Source organism: Poecile atricapillus, chromosome 4 (assembly GCF_030490865.1).
Source record: "Poecile atricapillus isolate bPoeAtr1 chromosome 4, bPoeAtr1.hap1, whole genome shotgun sequence".
NCBI classification, from domain to species: domain Eukaryota; kingdom Metazoa; phylum Chordata; class Aves; order Passeriformes; family Paridae; genus Poecile; species Poecile atricapillus.
Genome location: NC_081252.1, coordinates 19,115,304 through 19,141,990, shown reverse-complemented (window position 1 = coordinate 19,141,990; position 26,687 = coordinate 19,115,304). Strand labels below are relative to the sequence as shown.

At 38.9% G+C, this 26,687-nt stretch overlaps 1 protein-coding gene across 3 annotated transcripts in view; it reads right to left on the bottom strand.

Moving 5' to 3' along the window:
* The window catches only part of SLC10A7 (solute carrier family 10 member 7), a 139,810-nt gene that overhangs the window by 8,889 nt on the left and 104,234 nt on the right, over window positions 1–26,687 (bottom strand). For all 3 annotated transcript variants that reach the window (XM_058838660.1, XM_058838658.1, XM_058838659.1), the window contains 3 exons: window positions 17,873–18,038; window positions 14,911–14,962; window positions 13,324–13,397 (listed from right to left, as the gene is read on the bottom strand). In XM_058838660.1, coding sequence (XP_058694643.1) covers window positions 13,324–13,397; window positions 14,911–14,962; window positions 17,873–18,038 — 292 coding nt within the window. The remainder of the gene's footprint in view (window positions 1–13,323; window positions 13,398–14,910; window positions 14,963–17,872; window positions 18,039–26,687) is intronic.

Here is a 26,687-nt window from a genome sequence, read left to right as displayed (position 1 = left end):
CCTCTTCTATTTTCTAATCATGGGAAAACACACTAGAGTCCCAAGCTATGAACATGCTGTATTTCTGTTTGTAAGACAGTACCTGGTGTTTTGGTAGTGCAATTTCATCCACAGATCCAAAAACATTTTAGAAAGCTGAAGAGGGCTCCTACAGAGAATCAGAAACACTACAATGACTAGCCTAAGATCACACAGAAACTAATGGCAGAGATGTGAACAGAATGCATCCAAAGTGACTGAGACATGCTTTAGATAACTGTACATTTTCTGAAAGAAATATAAGAAATTCCAGCCTAAAAGGTAAATTCTCTAGAGGAAAACTATTTCTGTAAACTAGGAAGAGAAAATTAAAGTTGTCAAATATAAATACAAAATACTATAATTAGCATGACAATATAATTAGATCACTGGGTAGAAAGGGGTTCTTAATTCACAGCTTGTTTAAATACATGTCACAACAACAGGTTCCTGGAAGCTACTAATGTGCAATTAGAGTTCCTATTATTTACCAGGAAATGCTAACTGGTAAAAAGAAGAAATAATAATCATTTTTGCAGGTAAGGACTAGTCTAATGGAAAGAAAAAAACCCCAACCTTGTTGCCTTTTTGTTGCGCTTTCTGATCTTTATGATTCTAACTTTGCCAGTTTGCAACTCTCTCAGAAAATATTTTGTGATAGATATCCCCATAGTGTAGCCACAAATGCTTGTGTCAGTAACATTACCACAAAGCTAAACAGAATGAGTTTTATTTATTTTTAAAAATGCCATCTAAACTTTTTAGTAGAAATGTGTAGTAGCTGCAAGCATCAGTATGACTTTATATGACATATAAAACCCATCCAAATATCTAATTAGGAAAACCATTCTCTAATAGTTACTTTTACTTCTTTTAAAATGAAGCACAAAAACAACGACATTTTTCTCATATATATGTATATAAATATACATATATAAACACTTGGGAAAAAAAACAAACACTGAAGGCTCATGCCACAAACACCCATTCATGCTGCTGTCATTTATGGAGTTAAAAGCTTCCAGCAATCTGGTTCAACTCTCTGCCACAGACCCTCACTCACTAAATATCATGAGACCCGAATAACAAAGTTCTCTTCTTGCTTTGGCACTAAGTTGGTCAGCTTTGCTCAAAGTGGGGGTTTAACAAGCTTCCCATCCTCCTCCAAAGAAAGGAGTGGGATGAGACAGCAGCACCCCACCTAACTAGGGCTACAGAGAGCTTCAGCAGAAGGGAGAAAAAACAAAGACTGTTCTACAGGCAGCCCTTTCAAACAGAATCATTAGTCTTCCCAGCTTTTACCCCAAATTTCCCTCTTCCCCTTTGTTTGGGTGTGTTTCTCCTACCAGTGCTCCTCCATATTCCCATCTTCCTCCTTGCTCTTTGGCCCTGGTATTCAGAGGCTCTTTTTCTCTTCGTATTTTCTCCCTTCCTCCTTTTCCCTCTGCTACTCCCTTCCAACCTCCAAGGGTTTGTTTCCCAAGACCTTTGATTCTATTCATTGCAGAAATGTAAGTTTTGGGTAAAATCACTCAGCTGCACTAAGGGCAAGGGCACCAACATCACTATCCCACTCCAGCTGAGAGAAGAAGATGGGCCTGTGACCATGTTTCAGTTTTCTCTCTTTTTGTGTCCTCACTTGGCTCTTTTTTTTCCACATTGAGCACTTTGAAATCTGAGGAAAGCAAAGGAAACACTGTTAATCCATGACCTTCAACAGAAGCAGGGAAGAGCGAGAGAACTGCTCTTGAAGCCCAGTATAGGAAAGCCCTCTTTGCTCTCCATCGCTCCAGGGTGTTCCAGTTTGGCTCCAAACAAGGTTATCAGCCCTGGGCAGAGGCCACTGCTTCTCTAATAACCTGCTCAGCTGAAAACTCCTTAATTCTTCCTCCAGTTTGCACCCACTATAGCCTCCCACATCCTCCCTTTTCCCCTTTGCTACTTTCACATTTCCTAAAAGGCCCATGAAAATATTATGCTGCACTTCACTACATTTAGTTAACTGTAAAATAATAATAATAAAAAACCCTAAAAGATTGGAAGGTATTTTTAAGATAATTTAAATATAGGACTCTTTTCATCTAGCTATCACTGCAGTAATATAAATGAAGCAAATTAATTTTAATGCTCCAAGGTACTGATTCTGTGTCACTGTCACTGACAGGATCCAACTAGACTTTATGAGATGGCATTTGACTTTATGGAAGTGAGCACTATGCACGCATTTACAATTTTACAGGGACTTTAAGCTGTCATGCTGAAAAATGTTTATAAAACATTAATCAAAAAATGCCTCTTTAATACAATGCATTGTCTGAAAGATGTTAGAAGGCACATATTGTAAATGGATTCTTTTTCTGACTAAAGTAATTTCTACCAAAAGCCTTTCCCCACTGCTATACAAGTACACAGTGTGGAGAGATAAAGAGCACTTTCTCAGCACATTACTACCTGATCCAAACACTTGGGAAATCACTAATGTACAGCATGCCATATTTCCATGTCACACATGACACATTTGTCTAAAATTACCCAACAGAGTTTGACATTGCAGCACATTCCTTAGCAGAGCTTTCAACTGACATCTGCCAAGTAAGAACTTCAAGTAGGAGCTTTCTTCTTCTAACAAGCAAGTAAGAGTTTTCTTTTATCCTATGCCCATGACGGAAATGATAAAACAGTAAGTACTGGAAATCAGAGGTTTTTTTCTATTTTAATCTGTTTATTTTATGCTCGCTGGATGTGTAAGCTCCTCTTAAAGCACTGTTTCATCATTTGCTGATCTCTATCACATTGCAGTGGGTTCAGAGAACTTAATAGAACATTTTTATTACCACCAAAACACAGGCCATTATCTCTCACACCCAAAGCAGAATTATTGCTAGTGCTCTACTTCCATACTTCACTGTATAGGTTTTTTTCCCTTCAATGTCTTCATAACAAACAATTTATCCTAAACCTTTACTGCCTACATTACTGAAACACATTCCACATTACAAAACGCTGCAGCATTTCTTCTCAGGAAAAGATATTTGGGGCAAAACAAAGAGGTCATCCTAGGGCTATGGAACCATCAGGCATTCACAAATTAGAATGCCAAAGAACCCTCACAAAGAGAGAGTGCAAATACTTGGAAGAAAAGCTTTAGCCTCTGAATTTTCACCTCTCTCTTGTACTTGCCAATGCATTTCAGAACTCTCAATTGCCACAATCTTCAAGTGTAATACACAGAATGAATTAGGTGTGTGGTAGCTTCTCTGATGCTCTCTATGCTACTCTCATTCTGAAGGATCCTCTCAGAGATTTATGTGAAAAGAACATTATTGGTCAAACAGCTATTTATTTTTTCATCTGAGAAAAGGCCTGTAAAGAAGGGCATATATTGATTGCACTGAACCTCTCCCAAGCTGCCAGAGCAGGGGGATTCTGAATTCAGTGCCAAATGAGCACCTGAAATTTGACTGCCAAGTTTCAGGACAGCTCTGCGTGGACCCCAGTGACTGTGTGGTGGGAAGGGCTGGTGAGATTCAGGCAGTGCCTGATTTAGAGAATTAGAGAAGAGTTTTTCATGCAGAGAGTGGCCAGAACAGCAAGATACTGCCCATCTCACTTGAAAACTTTCTTAAGAATTTCCCTGTTTCTTCCCAGGCAAATCATTGCTGTGGTTAGTTTTGAGGAGACAGAAGGTCACACACTGTGCCTGTCCTCAATGAAGCCTAACCAGGGATAGATGTTTCTTGCCCTCATTCAGACTGTGCTATGACATACTGAGCTCACCATAGAAGAATATGTTTTTGACAAATTAACTGGATTCTTTTTCCTACATCCATGCCCTCTCCAAAGCACAACCTGAATTCAAGTTAAATGCTTTTCCCTAAGGACCAGTTTCTTTCAGGTATGGGAATAGCTAAATGATACCTGACAGCCTCTAACAATGCAAATATTTGTTTGCTACTGAGTATTCCCATTCCAGCCAAAGAAAGCACCTTCCAATGTAATAAGAAATCACATTACAATGCAGGGAGAATTGTGCCCTTTTGCCCACATACATACTGTATGAAGAAGACTTATGTCTAAAACATTCTCAGGGGGAAAAAAGGACAATTTTTTTTCAGTATGTTTTCATATTTCAGGTCAGTGACAAGTGTGATGGGAAGCAAAAACCAGGCTCATGGAGTGGTAAAAACAAACATCTGAGGTGGGGATTACACAAGGGACTGTGTGATGTTAGGAGACTCTGGAAGGACTGCAGGAGAAAACTGCAAAATGGAGGCTGTCCTCGCTCAGTTTGGAGGTGTGGACCTTAATCTTTAAAAATATTTCCCTCTCTTTGGGAAAGAACAATCCCCTTGCATTACATTAAATGATTTACCTCTTGCCAGGACTAGAATTACGGGCAAGGCTCTGCCCTTAATCAGTGATGTGGCCACATACTGGCCATACAGTTCTGCTGGGATACAAGAATTTATACTATAAGAGACTGGACTGGTCTAATATTTAAGTAAAGGAGGAAGGGGAAGAGAAATTAATAAGAAAGAGGATTTTCCTTTTGCTGTAACTCCAACAAGAATTTTAAAAAAGAAGAAAACCTAATATGCTTTGAATGCTTTTGTTCATTCTTTTTCTTCAGGTAAATGCCCCTCTATAGTCATACAGAAATCAGTAATTCAAGTGCAATGTGAGTACAGTTACCAAGGAACAGCATATCTTCATACTCTCAAAGTTTTAAGGAAATAAAACTGCAAAAGCAGGGAGGAAGAGAAAGAAAGTACTGTTTGTCTGTTTCTGGGGTTTCAATGGATGGACTCAGATTGGAAATGAAGTTTAATGAACACCATAGGCAATCTTACCAACTGCTAACAATGAAACTTTTAACACTAACAACTGAAGACTGGTGCCTGAGACTCCAGAACACCTCCACCTGGCTGACAATATGGTGGTAGGAATTAGTTAACAGGGAATTCAGCAATGATTTGAACCACCATAAATCATTTTTCATGTGACTTATTCTTAATTTGGTACCACAATGTGGATGTAGCAACGTTGTAAGCCCACATTCACATTTCAGTGCTTTTTTAATTGCTTGGATATCAGCTCACTCTTTATACACACACCCTACTCAAAGCATGGGCAGCAAATTGATAATGAATTACAAATTTGCTATCAATAATGAAGCTACAAAGCTAAAATTAATAGAATTTTAAACCCTTTTTAGCAGTTTAGTACGAGAAACCTACTAATGAAAGGAATTCTGGACAAACCTAAACCCACAAAGCTGAGATTTAATTAATTTCATTATTTTCTTGAACACTACTGCCCTTCCACACCCAGCTGAGGTTAAGATTTCACAGTATTCAAGTTTTGATTATATAGATTTATCTACACATATTATTTAAAAAAAAACCATTAAAAACATGTTTTATAGTTGCTCTTATTATATTTGTAAACACAGGCAGGAAAGGTTTATGCTCCAACCTGATTAATTCTATTTTTTCATCAGATTTTTTTAAAGCTTTTCTCAACCTGTAACCTTGATGTGAAGGAAAACATGATACACAAATTCATTATAAATAGTAAACCAGGAAAACTCTTCATTACAGAAAAATCTACAATTTTTCCTTTATTCATCTAATTTCTGTAGCCAAGAAAAGAATGAGGCCAGAAAACCTTACTGCTCCATTTGAGAAAGCATTTTGAGAAAAGCAGCTCCCTACACCTTGAAATCCTATGGGATAACATCTCCTGTTCTGAAACCCTGTGGACAGGGTTATACACTTGCAGTGGTCATGGCAGCTTTTAGAGATGGATCCCTGTTCCAGACTCCCAAACTATTCTGCAATAGGAGATTTTTAGATTTTGCTGCTGCTGTTGATTTCTCGCATCTCTGCACCCACTGCTTTAGAAGTGTCTGGAGTCAGCAGCTCAGACTGGCTGCCAGAAGGTGCACTGAGAGCAGCAAATGTAGATACAACTCTCTCAGGGAGACTCAACATCATCTTCAATAGTCACCAGCTTTCGTATGGGTGACACTTGTAGCCTCTGCCAGCTTGAGGTAGAAAAAACAAAACTTGAGTCATGTCCAAACATGGATCTTCCCAAGGGTAACCTGTCAGCTGTCTGCTGAATATAATGTAGTCTCTTAAAGTAGATAAATTAACTGTTTTAGGTGGGGAGGGAGAGCTCCTGTGTCATTATCATTTTACAGTTGGATATGTGTGTTTACTTTTTTTTATTTCATTATAAAGAGGTATGAGCTTGCTGTCATTAAAACCCTGCAATCTGGTTTTTAGTGTCTGATCCAATTACGTGTGCTCCTGGAAAGACACACAACCAAATAAATAATTGGAGAGGTGCAACTCTGAAATGACAATTGTTATTCATCGATCTCTTTCTGCAAGTCGAGATTGAGAGATGTAAACTTCAAGTGAATGAGATCTCCTGGGTGAGATTCTTCAGTTCAAACACAGTAAACAACTGTTGTCCTCTGATGCACATTTTAGTACTGCTGCAGGCAAACTTTCTAAATATTAATAAAAAACCTATACAGATGAAAAGGAAGCCCTGGGAGCTGGTACAGAATTTCTTGCGCACATTCTAGGTCTAATCAAAGAAACATATGTTTCAGGTCAGAAAGGAAAGGAGATTCCCTAATTTGCTGCAGTACTGCCCCTTTTGGAATCACAGAGGTCAAAATTTACTAAACTGCAACAGATTAAATGTAATAGACTGTGATACTTGTGGTTAAAAAAACCAAAGGAGAGCCAGGTATTCTGTGCCCAAAAGCCACATAACTCACTGGATTATGCCATTTATTCTGTCATACTGGCCTGCCAGCACATTTCTCTCTGCAAAGTTCAGACCCAGGGATGCTCAGCTCTGAAGGAGGCGAACAGGGGCCAGTCACATATGAGTAACGAGAGAAAGTAAGAAAGAACCTCTGGCACAGATGATTCCAGTGACCACAGCCTACCCAAAACTGTCAGTTTGACTTCCTGTGAAGACAATCCCCCCCATGTAAGGGATGGTGTAAGTATTGCAGAAATGCTTTCATGGGTGAGATAGCATCTCACCTTGGGGGTGGTGAGGATTGGTGTGTGCAAGCAGGAAACACTCACCCAGTTACAGAAATCTTCTGTCTGTATTTCAGTTCGCTAATATTCTGAAATAGTTAAACATCTATATAAAACCTTGTAATATATATATATATATATATACATATATATATATATATATATCCAGAAATACAGGGTTTTGCAGTTGTACTGGAAATATGCAATTTTTGGGAGTCTACTGAGACAGAAGACATGACAGTTACTTGGTGATAACCTGACTGATAGTACTGGTGGGGGGTAAGAACCAAATGTTGGCTCTAGAAGACTGCCAAGCTAGGACACACCTGATGATGAAAAAGAAAGATGCTAACATGAGCAAAGGGCAGTAGATCAAGATGCTTCTGTTCTCCCCACTGTCATCTCATATAACAGAAATTGCTTGGTTCTTATTTTCCAGATACAGAGAGGAGAATCACAGAACTGAGGAAAAAGCCCAGACAATAACCTGCTGTTCCCTCCAAGCAAATGCTGGGCAAAGACTGAAGTGATGAGAAAAACATTTCATTTTGGTCCAAAGAATTACTGCATCAATTAAAAAGGTTCTAGCAGTCACTAAGCCCATTCGTGAGGGATCTCAGAAGCAGAAATGGGGGAGTTCCTAACTCTCTGGGCACTAGTGAGGGGTCCAGACACAGCCTTTAGAAGACACTCATTCTTTGAAGCATTCTCATCCCATCAGCTTCCCTTCTGCCCTGATGGACAGCACCCAGCAGTTCCAGGCAGAGGAGTAGCCTGATCATTTTTACTTCCATCACCCTATCAGACACCTGGAGAAGGAATGAGAATAAAAGCCTGTAAAATATACAAATGCAAATTCAAGCACTACCAACACCAAGAAGTATGACAGGATGTAGTAACATCTGTCCAATACTCATGAGAAAATTCTGAAGGTAAAAAAACAGCATCAAAAGTCTTACTCTTGAAAACTTTCAGAGAGCAGTTAAACAGGATTATTTTCTGTATCTTTATGTGAAAGGAAGAGAACCTTGATGAATAACTGCCTTAGAGGGAAGTTCTCTGCCAGGAGCAGAGAAAAACTACTACACTCCAAAAATACCAGAGAATAGCCTGAATACTCGCTTAGGGCAACACACATGATTTTGCCATCTTACCTTTCTATTACAGAATGATTAAGAGATTTCTCCTTTTTAAAATCATCCACCTTTTATCTCTGCATAAGTCAGAACATTTTAGCATTTTTCTAGTTAAAGGAGAAAGGTGATTATCACCATACACTACAAAGAGTCTACAATGGATTACTACAGCATTTCAATACATTATTTATTCTGAAAATTCTTATAAGGTGTTATCTGTAGAAAGCATGATAGAAAGCTATAGATAGCTGGGAGCAGATTGGAGCTATATGTGAGCATGATGCCTTCTGTCCCACTGTGCAGCTGGGGAGCTCAGGGAAGGCATGGGCTGATTAATCCACAGCCTGGATGATCCACAGACATTCCCCTCTGAATCTACTTGTGCACTACATCAGGCTTTTAAGAATTGTTCAACTATAGGCCATTGCTCAAGTACTTGAGCAGTAAGAAGCCGAGTATTTAAAAAATAAATTTGAATTAAAGTAAAAGAAAGTTGGTGTTTCAGCTTTTATTTCTAGAATGAACTCTATTGCCTGAAAGTATTTGGTAGGCTAGAAACTTTGTATTACTTGAAGGTCTTCATGGCCAGAGAACTGCTACATTGCTGAATCCAAATGAGGAAAAATACATCCCCCATCATAAGCAATACCCTGATCTTATTATTAGGTAGGGTTATTTCTGCTGTTTTGTTTTACAAATCTGCTGTTCGCCATACCTCCAGTATTAATATTTGCCCTTGTGGTAGCCAAAATAGGTAACAGTACTTTGATTTTTGCTGGTAAAATAATTTTATATAGTAAATACCAAGAATTAAAGCAAATTTATATTTTTTTACAATCCTGAATTTTCCTTTCAGAGTTGTAACTTCCAGCCAGCAATTCACTAAATAAAATAAAATAACATTCTGCATTCAGCTGCAACTTTTGTGTAAGTGCAAGCAACACCTGCAGTATTTTTTTAAATGAGCCACAGTGATAGCTTTGCACTTCCTTGAGGCCTCTTCTCACTGAATGAACTCTAGGGAATGGCATCATGTCGGGCTTTCCAGATGGATTATGTGAAGCCATAGCTCAATGTCATTTTCAATAGCAAGGCTCATAATTAAAGGTCAAATAGTCACTTCATCTGCAATCAATCAATAGAAGAAGTACTAATACTAAGTACTAATCAATCAATGGCAAATGCACTAATAAAAGCCATGCATCAAACGTCTGCATATGTGTGTGCTCACATGTCCCGTGCATATATGTGAGCAGGGAGAAGCAGAGAAAGGGAACATGGGGGTGAAAATGCCAGAGGCCACTGTGGATACTATATTTATCTTGGCTTCCTTGCAAGTTTATACCCTGCTTCACTCATTAGGTGAAATGCAAATAAACACTGGTTTTTCTGCATGTGTGCTGCCCTGCCGCAGCACCCACCTCTATGCAGAGGTACCGGCTTGTGCTCCCAACTACGGAACACAAAGGCACCTACCCTGTGTAATTTGTCCTTACACAAACAAAGCCCTGCACTCTGATCTTTGAGACAAAAAGCGTGTCAACTGTTCTGTCTACAAAATAAAACCCAGCATATGGGAACAGCACTCATCTCTGCGCAGAGCAGGCACTTATTCATGGATGCAACAGTGGAAGTGGCAGTTGGCCTCATGAGCATGCACTGCATGGGAATTAGTTGGTTTCATAATATGGTGTGGGAGAAAGTGACTTACAAAAGTCTTCTCATGCCTCTCCTATTACCACTTCTAAAGCTTTAAAGCTGTCAGCTCTTCTCCCACTTTAGTTGGTGCCATTCTCAGCTCCCCAGGGAATGGGCCAGACATACCTATTTAGAGTTTCACCTGCCAAGCTGAGAGAAATCAGTTTCAAAGCGAAAGAACAAGTGTTGGGGGGTCATTTATACACTACCACTGGAATCCTGAAGACAAACAAAGCAGAGCCCCACAACGGATGTGAAATGAGAGCGTGAGCCGTGTTTGTGCTTTCAGGCATTGCAGTGACAGAGGGAGAAGAAAAAGCTCTCTCCACCATACGCCAGCAGAAGATCTGTCGTTGCATGGCTTATAATAAACACCTATGGACAAGCAGAAATGTGCCAGAACAGCAGAAACATAAGAGCCAAAATGCCTGTGTTTGTCTTGTTTTTGCTAAGGCCAGGGTGGACAGGGAAAGATTTAAGTGTCATTCAGAAACAACTAATCCTTAAAAAGGAATTAGTTCTACTCTGCTCCCACCTTCAGTGAAGGAAAAAATGCCGCCTGCTCTGGTTAACATATCTGTTTACATCATCAGCTCAGGGGCATGCCTCATCACACCCTGGCTTTGTAATACCCAATACTCCTTATTTTCATACAGATTTGTTTTTATACAGCCCTACTTTATCTGGAAATGGTACTAACACCAAACAATAAAATATCAATGGTCCCAAACTCAGCCAGCTGGAATCTGATGCACAGCAAGCACCATGGACACCCATGGAGCAGGGGGACACACAAGAGCAGCAGGTACTTCAGACTTACCAAGGACAGGCTCCTAGGAGATTGTCAAAAGAAGCATTTCCCCATCCCTCTGCCAGGATGACTGGAAAGCAGTCTGCCCCAAAGCTGACAGAACAGTCCATCGCTGAGAAACAGTCCCACAGTACCACGTTCCACTATCTCCCTGTTTCACTTCAACCTGCACACTTAGACATGGATTATCTGGACTAGGGAAAAAAAGGTGTTCATGGCTGAGGAGAAGCTGCAGGAGTCCTTGAATTCAAGGTAGTCAAAATATTTTTTCTGGTGTACTCAGGCAAAGAAACCTGCAGAATACAAAAGCTGGCTCATGAGGCTATGCTGATATGAGCAGTAACTTGGAATTGGGAAAATGTGAGCCAAAAGGTCAAGGGAGCTAGGAACCTCAAACTAAGTTCTTCTAAAAAAAGAAAATAAAAAATAAAAAATTGAGAGTGTAGTAGCAGAAGAAAAGTGAACTGACTCAGCTGTGTGCACAGTCAGGTCACGACAGGCTGCATAAGGATGCTTGGTAGAGAGAGTAAGAGAAATGAACAGTCTTCATTTTTTGGGGGGTGATGGCAGGCCCCTTTAGGACTTAAATATTTAAAAAGGTTTTGTGCTTATTTTCTTGGTGTCATGGCAAGCTGGCAGAAATATTCAACTGAGAATATATAAAACTATTCTCACCGGGGAGAGAAGGGGAAACTTGCATATTTGTGCTGTTAAACACAACCAGCTTCTCCAGCTTTTCCTCTGTAGTATCCCAGTTGTGCCCTAAGTTCATACACATCTCCAAACAGCAAACACAGCAGTGTGCTGTGACTTTTTCTACAAATACAAGTGCAACTGTCCTTAATACATGCTCATTTATTAGTCCAAGCTCAATTTCATAGAACATTTGGCTGGAGAAGACCAATGTCATTTAATCTATGTTCTGCTCCAAGGCAGGATCAACTCCAGCTATTTAATTCCCGTCTGAGGCTTGTCTACAATGATAGGAGATTGAAGACATCAATAGGCAACATATTCCAAAGCTGAACTGTTTTACACCAGACAGGTTTCCCTGATTGTTAGCTTAAATCATCATCACTGTAACAAAGTCCTTCCCTTTACAAAGTCCACAGTGACAGAGTTACTTTCTTCCTTCTTTGCATCAACCTTTTATGCATTTGAAGATCACTGCAGTATTTCAGTTATCTTCTCTCAACAGTCCCAACAGCTTCAATCTACTTCTGGGGTCGTGTTTTTGAGGTCTATGATCATTCATGGTACTCTCTTCTGATCTCTTTCCAGTTAGTCCACATAATTTTTGAATTGTGGAGCCCAAAACACTGTGCAAATATCAAAAGCCAAAACATTCTCAAGCCACACAACTTTTGCTACTTGTCTGCAACCCACAGGACCCTGTATTAAAGGAAGGTAGGTTAATTTAATATGCTATGTATTTGACAAAGCTATGGGGCTGTTACTCATTTCCTTGTTCTTCCTACAGTGTTAAAATAATTTATTTAATGACTTGGTTCAGTAGCTTTCTACAAAATGAAGTTAAAACTCACTGATCTATAATTCCTCATCCCCTCCTCATTTCCACTGTAAAAAGAGACATTTTGTTTGATTTTTCCTTGTCTTCCAGGAACTCCTCCACTTCCACAGATTTCAAAGACACTTGCTAACAGTTCTGCAGCACCAGCCTGGCTCAAGCAAAGAAACCTGAGGTGAGTTTTGCTCTATCAAACCGACTTGGAAAACATCTAAGTTCTTGTTCCTTCCCTGTTTCAGGCTGAGTTCTTACCTTTGTTATTGACACTAGCTATGTTCCTCTTTCACAGATACACTCTTGGAAAGACTCAGATATTCAGTCATATATGCTTTACCAGACATCTGTTTTTATAATCTGAAAACAGTCCAGTTGTGTCCCTGTCTGAACATAATGGATGAACCAGTAGCAAGTGGCTGTAAGTATTTCTGATTTAACAGTATTTTGTGAATACTCACCAGAACATTCTATTACTATAGGGTCATAAGTGACAAATACCTCTATGATATTTTGATAAATAAATTCCAAGAAATAAAGCTATCCAGAGTATCTGCTGACTTCAACACATGCATTTTGCTCATGTTAAGCAAAAGAATATTGTCTGTGATTTCTGAATAAACGACATCCTTTGATTTTCACTTTTGCATCCCAGCTTTTAGATGCAAGGTTTTAATGTCAATCTGGGCAAGAAGACACCTTGCAATCTCTTCAGAAACAAACCTGAAATTTTATCAGCGTTGGATTAAGCAACAGAAAAGAATAAGAACAGGACAGAACAATAGAATAACAACAGAAAGAAAAATACAGCTTTTCACAAATCAGGTGTTCTTACTCTACAACCACTAAAACCTCAGCTGAGAAGATTGTGCTCTCTGCCCTGTAGGAAGCATTCATTTCATCTCTGCAAGAATATTATCCTACTATTAGTATCATACTGGTATCAGTACTTATCACACTAAACCCAAAACCATTTAAGCAGAAAAAACAGCAGCTAAACCATTTTTTTTTTAACACAGCAAGGCATGAATGTTATTGTTTTGCTCACAAGCTTATCTCCTGACTTACCCAGGGTGAGAGATTTATGTGTGGAACAAAAAACTATAGCCACTGTGTCTGCTGGTGTGAAAGTAGAGTTATTCCTGCAAAACAAAAGAGTTTTAATAACCTCTGATAGTAAAACCTTCTTAAAACAGTGTCTATCAAATTTATTACTTTGAGGATCCATATACACGTTCACATCACTTTGATCAGTCTAGTGATAGAAATAATTCCACTCAAAAATGAACAGTAGTGTTTATTTTTTTTTAGCAGAATTCTTTCTATGTTGTGGCAAGTTTTCTAATAAATACACTCCCATGTGAAGGACAGGAATTTTGAAGACTTGGTGTGTAGGACACAACTTTATTACAGCCAAGTTTATTTTGTCAAACATGCAAAAATATCACAGCAGCAGCCACTTGCCTCCACAAAAGATAAGGGAATGACCTATGATTTCTTTTTCTAGTAGGGAGCAGTAACAAAATGCTCAGTTTGGACAATATATTGAGTCTGCACAAAGGAGTTAGCTTCCACTTCAGAGACAAACTACATCTAAGAGTTTAAACATTAGAACTAAGGCCAGGAGGAGTGGGAAAATGACATATATATATATATAGAGAGAGAGAGATATGACTGGCCAATTGATCATCCTTGTATCCAAATTAGGAGTAATTCTATGAGATTCTAAATATTCACCATACTGAGTTGGTTACTGCTTAAGGCATTTCAGATTTCACAGTTGGGCCATATCTTCCCCCCAGGTTAGGTCTAGCAGTTCAGAAGTTATTTAAAAATCCCTTTTAAGGCCAGGATATGATCTTGTCACAGAGAAATTTTCTTGTGGCACTAAAAAAAGCCTAAGTAGCTCTAAGACACTGTACCCTTCTTTGTGATTCTCCCTTATGGATACTGTATAATTTATATAAAGCATATGCCTGGAGTCTGCTGTACTGTGGCACTCCCCTTTCAGCAGAGCCCTGCTAAAACAAATACTTCAGTAAGCCTGAGTGAGAGGACAACTTAGGCTACTCCAACCAGCACCAATGATGCCCTGAGTCACTGGCTAACACCATTCTCACAGTACTAGTTTTTGAGAAGGAAATGTACAACTGTCTTTCCTGGTTTATATTTTCAAAAAAAGATAAAAAAAAAGCTCTACTAAACATTAGTTCAGGACAACTGTTAAGAATCACCATATAAATGTAGCAAATTTGACATATTCAGAGAGGAGTGTATTGCCAGCCCAGCAAATGTATCTTGAGATGTAAAAAGTCAAACTGAGTTCTCTCTCTCATATGTCATCAGCATGTCTGCAGGGCAAATTATACCTTCAGTGACATCTGTGCAAATCCATTTTTTTCAGTGGATGAGGTATAGCAGTGATTGATTGAGATTTAACAACTCTGTAATTAACACACAAGAAAGGACAGAATTCAGGTCCTGCTCTCTTAGCCTATGAAACTCTAACAGAGAAAATGCAGCAAGGACAATATGAAATAACCAAAATGAGGTCACCCTATTCAGAAACCTGCCTTTACACAATTGCAAAAACTTTGTCACCCAAAACAAAGATACCACACAAAAGAAATGTTGTGATTCAGCACATTCAATTACCTTGTGGAGAAGAGGAAAGTCAAAAACATGAAGCTCATCTGAACAGAAAATACTGAAAGAGAAACAAACTAAAATTAGAACACAATTGTAATTACCGTGTCCATGCCTTTTGTTGCCATACTACAGGTCAGAAACGAGGCTGGACCAAGTCTATCCAAAGAAATCCACTGACAGACAACCTTTAAAGTCTGCCTGGAAGAACAATACAGATCATTGTATCCAGGGAAGCTAGAATTAATGTTATGGCTGCACAAGTTCTTCCTGGGGGAACTCCTCTGAATCAAGTATTTCTTCACACAATGAATGGCAGGAAATAGTGCATATGTTGCACATGTCTTTGCACAAGTTTTGCTTTTTGGGTTGACGACATAAAACCTGTCAGACATGCCCTGGTTGCTGGGCATTTAGAGTTGCTGTTCTATAGGAGAAAGCACGGTGTCTAAGGATGATCCAAATAAATATTCTCAGCCCTGGGTATGTTAATCATGATCATTCATGGGGAGAGGAAGAGAAGATTATCATAGATGGTTGAATTCTCTCTGAGACTAAGGCTAATTCCTGGGCTGGGCAGTGTGTGTCAGACATTTCCTTCAAGCTCAGTCAGCTCTGTAAGTGCAGGTAGTTGTGAGCATCCCAAGGGGAGCTCTTCTCTCTGCCAGTTGTGCTGACACCCACAGGGGCTCTGGAGGGCACAGAGCCCACTGTTGGACTGTAGAGATACAAGGAGAAGCCAGTGGCTTCCATGAGTAGCTACAAACACTGAGATCACCCCAGAACATGGGGACTCCCCACAAGGCTGGAAGAGAGACCCTGTGACCTGCACAAGCCTTTTCTGAGTTTGTGGGCTTTGGGGGAAAGGCTTTTACTTGCAGCAGAACCTGGGGTGGGTCCTCTCCCTATTCCTTGCAAAACTTGTGAGTGCAGTAAGGCTGACGTGCCTCATAGGGCACTGCAATTCAAGGCAATGTGTTTGATTTTGACCCCAGTTTACAACTGGGAAATATGGCAGGGATATTAGCTATTACCAGTGACATTTTCTATTCTTCTACATACATTTTCTAGAATGTATAAATGTCACCTCAGCAGGCACTTAATTCCTCCTTCATGAACAAAGGGAGCAATCCAATGTTCCTGAATTACAACTTTTCTCCAACTAAGTACATTAATTTAATATGCACAGAAAAAAAACAATCCCTTGGTTTATTACACATAATTCTGTAAAGCAATAAACATGTGTTGATACCAATTATTCCTTGTGAACATTTTGCCGTGACTAGAATATTAGCATAAAAATTACATAAAAACATTAATCAGCAGAATAACAAATTCAGTTTCATCTCAAAGTCCTCGTGCTAATTTCACTTCCTGGTGTAACAGAATGCACACATCCAGCCAACACATCCAATGGTGATACAGAACCTTTTTCTAGAATACAATGTGCATACCCATCTCCAAAACTTCCTTGGTTCTTGGTTTTATAAATATTCCGGAAAAAAAAAAACCCTTCCAATTGTCTAATATGCTCCAAGCAGTTCCAGTGCTTATGTTAATGTTCTTACTAAGAAATTCCAGTTATGCAGACTGGCAATGAACACGTAGATATGATTTTCAGTGTATTCCACAGCAAATGGTACATTTCATTCTACATGGCACAAGTACAGAGTTGTCTTGAAGAGAAATAAAGGCCAAGCAAGGCAACAGAAGCAAACACTGTACATCAACTGCTCTAGGACAGACATGTATTTTTTTAAATAAAAAAGAAACTTTCTGGTTTTTTCAGAGTAGTGGTCAGCAGAGTAACATAAAATTACTTCATTCAGAGTTTCTCTGCATGTTAAGTCTGAGTTGAAGATCTCTGTACCATCCTTTTTTGCTGAAAACTCTGCACTGATTTAAGTGCAAAGTCCTTCTTGGGTGCCAGTGCAAGTTCATTGCATTTTGAAAAAAGCTCCATAGCATCACTTCCTACTTCTTGCTTTCAGAATAAAACATTTTTATATTTATAATTCCATGTATTACTTCACACAGGTATAATGTTTCATAATCAAAAAAAAATGCCACAAATGGGACAGAATTAAGGTCTGATGCACAAAGAGCAGAGACAAATTTCCTACTGGCTTCAGCAGAGGTCAGATTTGTAGAAGATACATTATTTTTATTAGACAGAAGCACATGCAGACACACACCTCAAAGTAGGTGATGGACCGATTTCTTGAAATCTAACAGTTTTAGAGTCTGAGGTGTGATTTATACTGAAGTATACTGTAGTTACCTCCCCTCCATGCAAATTGAAACTCCTGAATGTGGACAGTCTGAAGCAAGATGGGAATTCCCTGCTGGGAGAGGAGACAGTGCCAGTACAGCACTGCCTTTCCTGGGAGGGAGTGATCTGCAAGAATGTTTCCAGCTGATGGCAAGGATACCAGCAGCCTATTCTCACGTGGATGTTATTTACGGCTGAATGACTTGAGTGCTTCTAAAAGAAACTCTAAGAAATGTGCTCAACCACAGAAACAGATCAACACGTTCAAACTCCCAGCTAGTTTCTAGGTTTATAATATGCTAAGGAAGAACAGTTTAAAAATTCTAAGAGTGCTTCTGAATAACAGCTCAACCCCAAATCTTTCCTTGCCGTTTGGAACGTGACATCTGTGTATTTTACGGCTGTTCAATAACAAAGAAGCCAAAACCAGAATGCCAATAAATGCTTGTAAAATACCACTATGCCCTTTCAGAAAGGAAGGAGCACTGAGCAACCTCAGGTGCACCTAAACAGCAGGACTCATCCCTCTCTAAATGCTTATTTGACCCCCTAAATGCATCCAGCTCCTAAGATGTTTGGCAATCTGATTTACTAAATGCTTTAGAAGCTCTAACACCATGCCCCCAGCTCCCCAAATACACGTAGCTCATTACAGACCTGAAACACAAAAAAAAAGAGTCACTTTAGGGCTGAACTTACTTATGAACACAACTATAATCAAGCTAAATTTATCCAGGTCAATGTTTGGATTGGCAAAAGTATCGCAGAACGTTGTGTATATGATCATCAGGAGCACACAGCTGCTGATAGCACCAAATGGAGGCTTCTTCCTTTCAAGCCAGTCCTTGATGTATCTTCGGACAATCTGAAACACAGAAACCAACAGGTTGTCTCTTTTCAAAGATGCAGGGAGCCAAGTTGGGCATCACAAAGTGAATCTGACAGCGGAAAGACACAAAGAGAAGAGAGTAATTTGGATGATGGCCACAGTGGATTTCAAAGCTTCCCTGCCACACAACTCTTCTTCTGGGGAATTTAACATTTGTAGTGCAACTTCCACTGGGCGTCCATAATGAGAGTATATTTTCAAGTGCATTCAAATCTATCCTTAATCATGCCAAATGTTCTTTGCTAGCTGTCACTGAGACATGCCCATTAAGCCTCCCCAAAGTTTATCTCCTCTGCTGATACTAATGGATGTATGTAATTATCACAGTCCCCTTTGCATCAACAGACAATTCCAAGTGCAACTTTGGGAATCTTAAAAATCTGACATCTTCAGGAATTTCATGACGGTAGATAATCGAAAGTGATCCATGGAACATTTTAATATTTAAATAGCTAGCGATGCACCAGAAGTTTTTAATTAAATTATAACTCAAGCTTGAAAAGCAAAAGTGCATGTGTTGTGGGAGTTTAAATAATTCAAACTCTGAATATCTGGAGTTTTTGTAAATCCAAAGACAAATGCCATTTGCACGCTTTTAGAATACGAGAATTAACACATGAAAACAAGGAAACCTACCGTACTTAGCGGAACTTTTGCACTTTCAGGAAACAGAATGAAGCATGTTTTCAAGAATATTTAGAAACTACTATAAATTTTAAAGCAACCCTCAAATTTCAAATTATGCTGAATACCACAGTACTAAGCCTCAGCAGATACAATGCATCTATTTTAGTCCTGCCTGGGGAGTCGCTTTTAGTTTTTCTGTTTACTTTATACGGTTTGAAAAAACTTTTTAAAGCTTTTATCATACAGCTGCAACTTGTGTTAATTTTTCAGCAATCACATTATCTTGTCTAATTTCTCCTGAGACCTCCTGATGTTCTCTGTTACCACGCTCTTTTGGAAATCACAGCCCAGGATCCTGAAACACTTCTGCCAGAGGGCTCCAAAGGTGTCTCGTGACCTTCCCTTAGTGGTGCCATTAGCAAACATCACCACCATTGGTTTAATAACACAGAGAATCTTAGAGGTATTCAAGATGAATATCAGGGCATCATCACCAACGCTACCATAGGACCCTTTCACACAACAAATGCCAAAGCCATGGGATCAAGTTGCTATGTGTTTTCCTCCCGTCTCTCAGTTTTCCTCACTGGTTTCCTGGCTTGTTTGCAAGCCTCCCAGCAGGGAAGTCCTGGGAGCAGCTATCCCAGTCACCACAGCAATGAGACTCCATCAGGGCACACACTAAAACTTTGGCACATGGGCTTCATGCCAAGCTAAGCAGGCTGAAGATCAGCACTTACCTCCCAGCACTTGTGGGCTTCCTGCTGATGAAAAATAATAAATTTGCAGGAAAATATCTAAGGGAATGCTCAACACCCCAGTGGAAACACTGAACTTTAAAATGTCACACTTGCCAGATGTTAAAGAGAGAAATTAACAAAAAATATAAGGCCAGACTTCTGAAAGAGCCTCCACTGGAGCTCCTTCAGCTACTGGGTAGGAATAAGACACTGCATTGATGAAAGAGACATAAGAAAGTGAAGACATGCAGAGAACAATGTGAAAGACATCTAATAGGAAGTTCAGATTAGTCTAAATCTGAGCAAATTTGGGACTCTAATTATCAGAAGCAAAAAGCAAAGTCTTTCACTTCTAAAGTGAGTGGGGTTTTTTTAAGAAAGTTAAAAAAAAAAAAATCCTATTATCCCTTAAATTGTCACATTGGGGAAGAAGAAAAACTACTTAAGGCCACGTATTAATTTATGGTCCTTCCAGAAGATTTATACTGAAAGTAACGAGATGTTGAAAAAGAAAAGTGATGGTTCATTATGCCACAGTACAATTTCTAGTAGAAGTATTTAGTACAAAAGCTTTAACCCTGTGATTGTTCAGGCTTTAATTAAAACAGACATGACAATAATAACATTATACACATATTCATCCTTCACTAACATAGAAGAGAAATTTAAAAAAAATTAAAAAATGAAACTATTTCATTTCGGAAGTATTTCCTTGGAATCTGTTCAATTGAGTGATACCTTCTTTAAATATCCACCTCTACAAAGCCTGGAGTTTTTGTGAATCAGTAACCATAAATACCAGTACAGCTTCTTACTGCACACTTTATTTTTTAAAAAAATTGTATAGTCACACTCTGAAGAACTAAACTGTGGCTTCAGGAAATCATCTAATCAACCCAGTGTCATGCTAAACGTGCACAAAACACAAGACAAAATTTGTCTTCTCTAACACAGAATCCCTTACATTTTGATCCTCTCACAAGGCTCAACATGATCTATAATTTCAGAGATCAATTCCACCTATAATCACTGATTCAAGGTAACCTAAATTCTTGTATATCTTGATGGGAGAAATATAACCCTACAGAAGCTCATGTCAGCTGATTCACTTTGACTGAAAAACAATCCATTTGTTATTCATGCCTGGCAGAGTTGCTTCAGGACAAGGATGCTTTGAAAGCTTTTTAATTCTTAACCCAATTCTATAACTTTTCAGGGTAAATACAGAACTACAAAAACCAAAATTGTGAATATTTGTAGTGAAATAACAATAAATGCCACAAATACAATAAAGACAACACACATTCAGAGCCTGGGCTGAGATACTAAAGCTTCATTTGTCTGAAATGCAGCACAAGCTAACACAGTCATTTCTGAATGTTAATATGAACCACTGGTATCCAAAATAGCTGTATCACACTGATGGAAAAGAGCAAAAAAGGGATGTATTGGGTTTTGTGGCAAGGTTTGGAAGTGGGAGAGGCAACAGGGGTGGCTTCTGGGAGAAGCTGCCAGAAGCTTCCCTTATGACTGATGGAACCAGTGCCAGCCAGCTCCAAGAAGGAGCCATCCCTGGCCAAGGCTGAGCTCAGCAGTGACAGGTAGTGATGCACCGTAAAGATTTTCGTGCAGATTCAGATGCCAGCCCCAAAGACAGGAAAAGGCTGACCCAGAGGTTGCACATGGAAGAACATGAAGGTGAATCCCTCCCTCAAGCTGCAGTTTAGTGGAGAGAACAGCAGGAGAGAAGCAAAACTTTGTAGTTTGATATTTTATAAATAACCTGCATGATGAAAGAGGCTGATAAACCTACAGAAAAGTTAAACAATAAAAGAACATAAATGTGTTAAGCAGGCAACCACCTCCTGAAGACTACATTCTGGCAATCTCCAAAGGTTTTGGAAAGGCATCAGCTCAAATTTGCTTCAAAACACAGTTTCAGGCTCAAACTTTCCTCTTGCCCAGGATTTAATTTTTAACAACAAAGAAATGTAATTACACTTGAATTAACAGTAGTGTCCCCATTTCAATTTAGTTCTCCTTCCAGAATAGTTATATCCACAGTATTTTTCCTACAGACTGCTCTGTATCCTGCCATAACCTCCTTGTCTAAACACCAACCTCCCTAAGCAAATGGGCTCACTGCTGAAATGCTTATTTCACTTAACATCCTTGGGCAAAGAAACATGATCTGCCATTCCAGGAATGCAGGTAAATAATGCTCATCTGTTATTAGATCACACATGAAAATAGCAGAGGGTGTGCTACAGAAAAACAATTCACTTCTCTAATTGTAACTTCAAAACAGCCACACTGTATGCCCAGAGAAATCTGTCAGTAAAATACAGCTAAACCATTTCCACCTGTCTGCTCAAGCGCTGGACACACAAGATAAAAAATGCAATAAACAGTGTAATTCATTAATGTTCATTATTAATTGAACTACATAGGGCAAGGAGCTTCCCGCCCTTATAGGGAATGGAATAATTTCTGACATTAGTCATGCAGTTCATCTCCTAAAAATTATCTAGATCTGTAGCTTACTTGTTTATTAAACCCAAGAAATGAAAACAAACAAACAAACAAACAAAAAACAAACCAAACAACCCAAACCCAAAAAACCCCGAGGAAATGGATAAGAAGTCACCTTTTCTGTTTCCATTATATACAAGAGGCTTTCTTGGTATTTACATCATTATTTAAAATAGATTTTTCCTGATTCTACCAATTCTTTTGGACTGACTTCCTCTTCAACAGAATTTACAGTGGTTTTACTGCACTTCTGCTCCTTTTATTGTGTATTGGTAGGTTCTTCTAAATACCTGAGAAAAACAGCTGGGGCTTTACCACCTCAACAGAGAAACACAAGTCACCTTTACCTTGTGTTCAAACATGTGAGTAAACAAGCTGAAACTGCTGGATTATCCCCACACCTAAATACAGCTGTTACCTTACTTGTCTTCTAAGGTAAGATTCCTAACTCATTCTTAATTACAGTACTACTGCTTATAGCAACAGACTTATGTAATGAAGTCCAAACCACAAAATTTTCTTTTGAAAATCTTTGAGTCAGGATAGATATTTTCAATGGTCCGGTAATTTTTTCATATCTCTTCTTATATAGTGATGGCAAAACAAGAAAGACAATTGCAGGGAATATCAGGAATATCAGTCAGTGAAGCCTGTAAGACACGGAAGGTGAGAAAACTGGGAAGAAAATCAACTAAGATGAGAGAAGTTGTAAAAACCAATATAAAGAATCAGAACTTGGAATAGAAGAGAGATTAATTGGGTTGTATAAATTAGATAAGATGATAAGTATTCTTCACAGATTTCTATAGCATAGCCAGCCTCCATATATACATGGTCTGCATGCCAGTTCAAATGCACAGACCCTATTCCAAAGCAAAATTTCCACCACTTCAGCCAGACCCTGATAATTTCACAGGGATTTTATCTGTGTGAAGGTATAAATTCCAACCTGATCCTGAATGCTGCTGTAAAGTTCCAAACTTTGTGATGCTTTGCCTGCTTTCCTAGGACACCAACAAATGTCGAATCTGTCCTTATGCTACAGTGTGTGCAATCTAGTATTTATTTTCTGAACATTTCTTTTCTGAAGATGGGGTGGTAAAAAGCCCATCATTTTGCAATGTGAGGTAAAAAAAAAAAATCTTTTTCTACAAGCAACATGTTTTTTTTACCTCAGCTTACCAAATTCCCTCCCCTAAAAGCTATCTTACTCCATTATGTCAGTCAGCTTACTCCCAAGAGGTAGCTCCCGACACGTATACACCTTTAAAGCAAGGTTTATAAAAACCACATGAGGCCATTTTCAAAATTAACTTTCACAGTTTAGGGTAATTTACAACTGTTGTTTTAAAACCTTATAAACAGGTACAACACAGTAAAAATGTGAAGGATGCCTGCAGCAGCAGTATGTTTCCTTCACATTTTGCATTCTGTGGAAAGGAGGCTCTGCTCCCTGTTGGAGTCAGGAGTTAGTAGGGAGTGAACTGTGCTCTCAAGGCTGTTTATCCACTTTTCTGGTCCTCTGCAACAAGCTCCTGGGAGAGCTCATCTCCCAGGGTACCTCTCCTCCCTGCAGCTCCCCTGGACTTTGAAGAGAATCAGGGCTACTTTTATGTGGATTTAGTTTACAAGAACAGAAAGATTTGACACTGTTCCCCCCCTTTTTTTTTGATAACAGTTCTGTTAATTTTTGTTTTCAGCACCTTAGTTAAATAGTTAATTCTCCTCCCTATCAGATGCCACCTACCTCTCCCTTTCCATTTTTCATTCTTTAAAAATAAATACCTTGCTAAGCTTTTTAGTTTCAATTTCACTTACACCTTGTATTGCAACATAGCACCCTTTCAGACTTGTGTTTATAAGCACAGCTCCCAAATGCTGATAGGGCTCCTCTGGAACATTTTGGGCAACGATGCAGAAGGCACTTAAAATCCTTTACTTGTAGCACATCAAGAGTTTTTTTTGTGTGTGACTAGATTCAGTGAGGATTTCTGTACAACTGGTTTCATTTTATAGATTTGGGAAAAAGAACTACACAGAATCATAACATTAATTTTAGCTTTAGTTAAGGTCTGTTTAATGTGAAGTGCCCACTTTATGCTGGCAGACAAATTACCAATGGGGCAACTAGAGAATGCATGAATGATAATGTACAGACAAGCTTTTTATTATTTATTCATAGAAAACAGTGGGTTTTGGTGTGCTGCTTTGAAAAATGTTCAAACTAGTAGAATATAATGAAAGCATGGTGAAAATTCTATTTCATTAACATTTAATCATAAATCACTCTTTAATATAAAGCATAAAATAAAAGTCTGTCATAAGCACTTAGGTGTAGGGAATGGAGAAAGTCTGCAAAAAGGGAAAAGGAAACATTGCAGAGGGTTTCACTGTTCCTGTTATCTGTCACTTCAGAAGAAAAAAATAAGCAAAGAAACAACAGTTGCCAGCTAAATCTCACAACTGGTTATGATGAAACTGCTTGGATATTTCTCAAAACCTTACATTTTGATACCTAGAAGTATTACCAATATCTATGGACAGGGAAACAATGATTGTAGGAAAATCACAACAGCTCAAGAGCAGCAATCTTACCTAGGACTCTGCTACCCAGATAAAAAATAATCAGAACTTCAAGCTGCCAGAGCAGATTCAAAAATCTTTTCCATGAAATATCTATTACCATGTTTATTGTATAACAAGTATTCTCAAATTCCCCTTAGAGGTATAGAAGAGTGATGCACAAATAACAAGCTCTCACCCACTACAGATCTTCAAGGCTTATAGTAAATTAAATCTTTATAAAATACTATAGATTATGTTCCTTTTCGAGACCTCTTGTCAGAAGGGCCTTATTCGTTACTCTACAAATACAAATGCAATATTATACTATCAATACTGATTTGAGTAACATCAACCTGTCAATTAGCAGAACACATCTGCAGACACTGAGGACACAGGCTACAACATTTTTTAGGTTCAGACAACCTGCACATCTCTGACAAAGAACAGAGCGATTCTCTTTACTGGGGACCATCTATCAATCACTGCTATCTGTGAGACTCAGTGCCTTTCTGATAACGTAATATCTTCGTCCTCCTTTAACAGCTCTTCCTTTCCCTAAAGAATGGGCCACCACCTGAGCAGAGCCTGTACCTGCAGCCCTTTACACATTTCAATGTCAGCAGCTAGAAGAGCATGTTTGACTCCTGTCAATAGTAGTCCTAAAAAGCCAAAAAATTATTCAAAAAACAGTAGAAAATAAGCATCAAATTACACTGCTGTGACTTCTTTCTCCCACCCATCATCAAAAATTCTGACAAGCTAGCCAAGCAACCAAAACTTTTGATACATTTTGCCATAAAGCAAACAAAAAACCCCAAACAAATCTAAAAGCACCTTCTTATCTGCTTTACTTATATCCCAGGGGCTGCTCAAACAGCCAGCTCTGCAGCCTGCTCAGGAAACGAGCATTTAGGCAACACAGGTTTTTCCAGAGGCAAGATTATTTTAAGGAAAATAAAGCCCTTGGAGAACGCTTTCTTCAAGCAGCCTCCTCTGTTTCACACTGATGTGGTTCAAGGATAAAGCCCCCGTTGATCACAGATGAGTTAGGAAGGCTGAGGAGAGGCAATCCTCCAAAAAGGCAGGTTTCAAGCCTGGGGTTTTTTTTTACCCCAATAAAGTTCTTTGCTACCAGGTAACTTCACCAGGCATTCTTCCACTGACTCATCTGCTGAACAGAATGGCTGCAAGTGGTAAGGAACTGAAGTTGTGGGCGTGAAATGATAAATTCAAATTAATTGCTGAAGGCATCACTCAGGAATTGTGGGCCATTATCTCCTAACACATCTGGAATCGCAGAGCGAGTGACCTGTGATTCACAGACATGTCCCTGTGCCACATGCTGGGCAACAGTTCAGTGATGAGTCAGTGGTGGTCTGTGAACAAAGGGCAAAACTTCCCATTTAATTGGAGCAGATGAAGGGCAAGTAAACCCATCACTGCATCTCCTGGGATCAGTCCTTTTCTTGCTCATAGTCTTCCCTGTCTCCAGACCATTACTTTTGGATATCCACCTTCAAAAAAGGCTTCTATTCCTATCTGGGCAGGCTGGTTTACCTTTGTACAGCTCTACCTAAACCACTGGCATTTCTGATCTGTAGCTCTCATTAGCATTTCTTCTCTTCCACATCCTCTGCACAGATATAGACAAGTGCAGTAACTTCAGAAACAAAGTCTTTATGCTTAGAGAAATGTGAGCAACTTCTGTTGACCTTTCACTTCCAGCAACTTTTAAAGAAGAATCATCCTATTTCTTGCTGAAGCATATTTATAAAAACCCAAACTATTTATTTGTCACTAGGTTACACAAGCTTTAAGATTCTCTATTTTTTCTTTCAGTTTTTATCAGAACTCCTAAATCCCATCTCAGTTAAGTCTCATTACTCTTCTGATTTCAATCTTCTGATCACACACAGCACTTGTTCCATATGCCTACTGCTCAATTCATCATACTCAGCCTTATCACTTCTTAGAGGTGAAAGAACACCAATTAGCTCACATATTAATTTCTTACAACATCTTTCCAAAGTAACATTCCATTATATATACAGATGAAAGTTCTCTTGAAATTTTGCCATCACTTTGTCCAACAATCTACCATCATTTTTGGCCTTATTACATTGCAGCACAGCTGCTGATGCTCCATGACTATAGGACATTT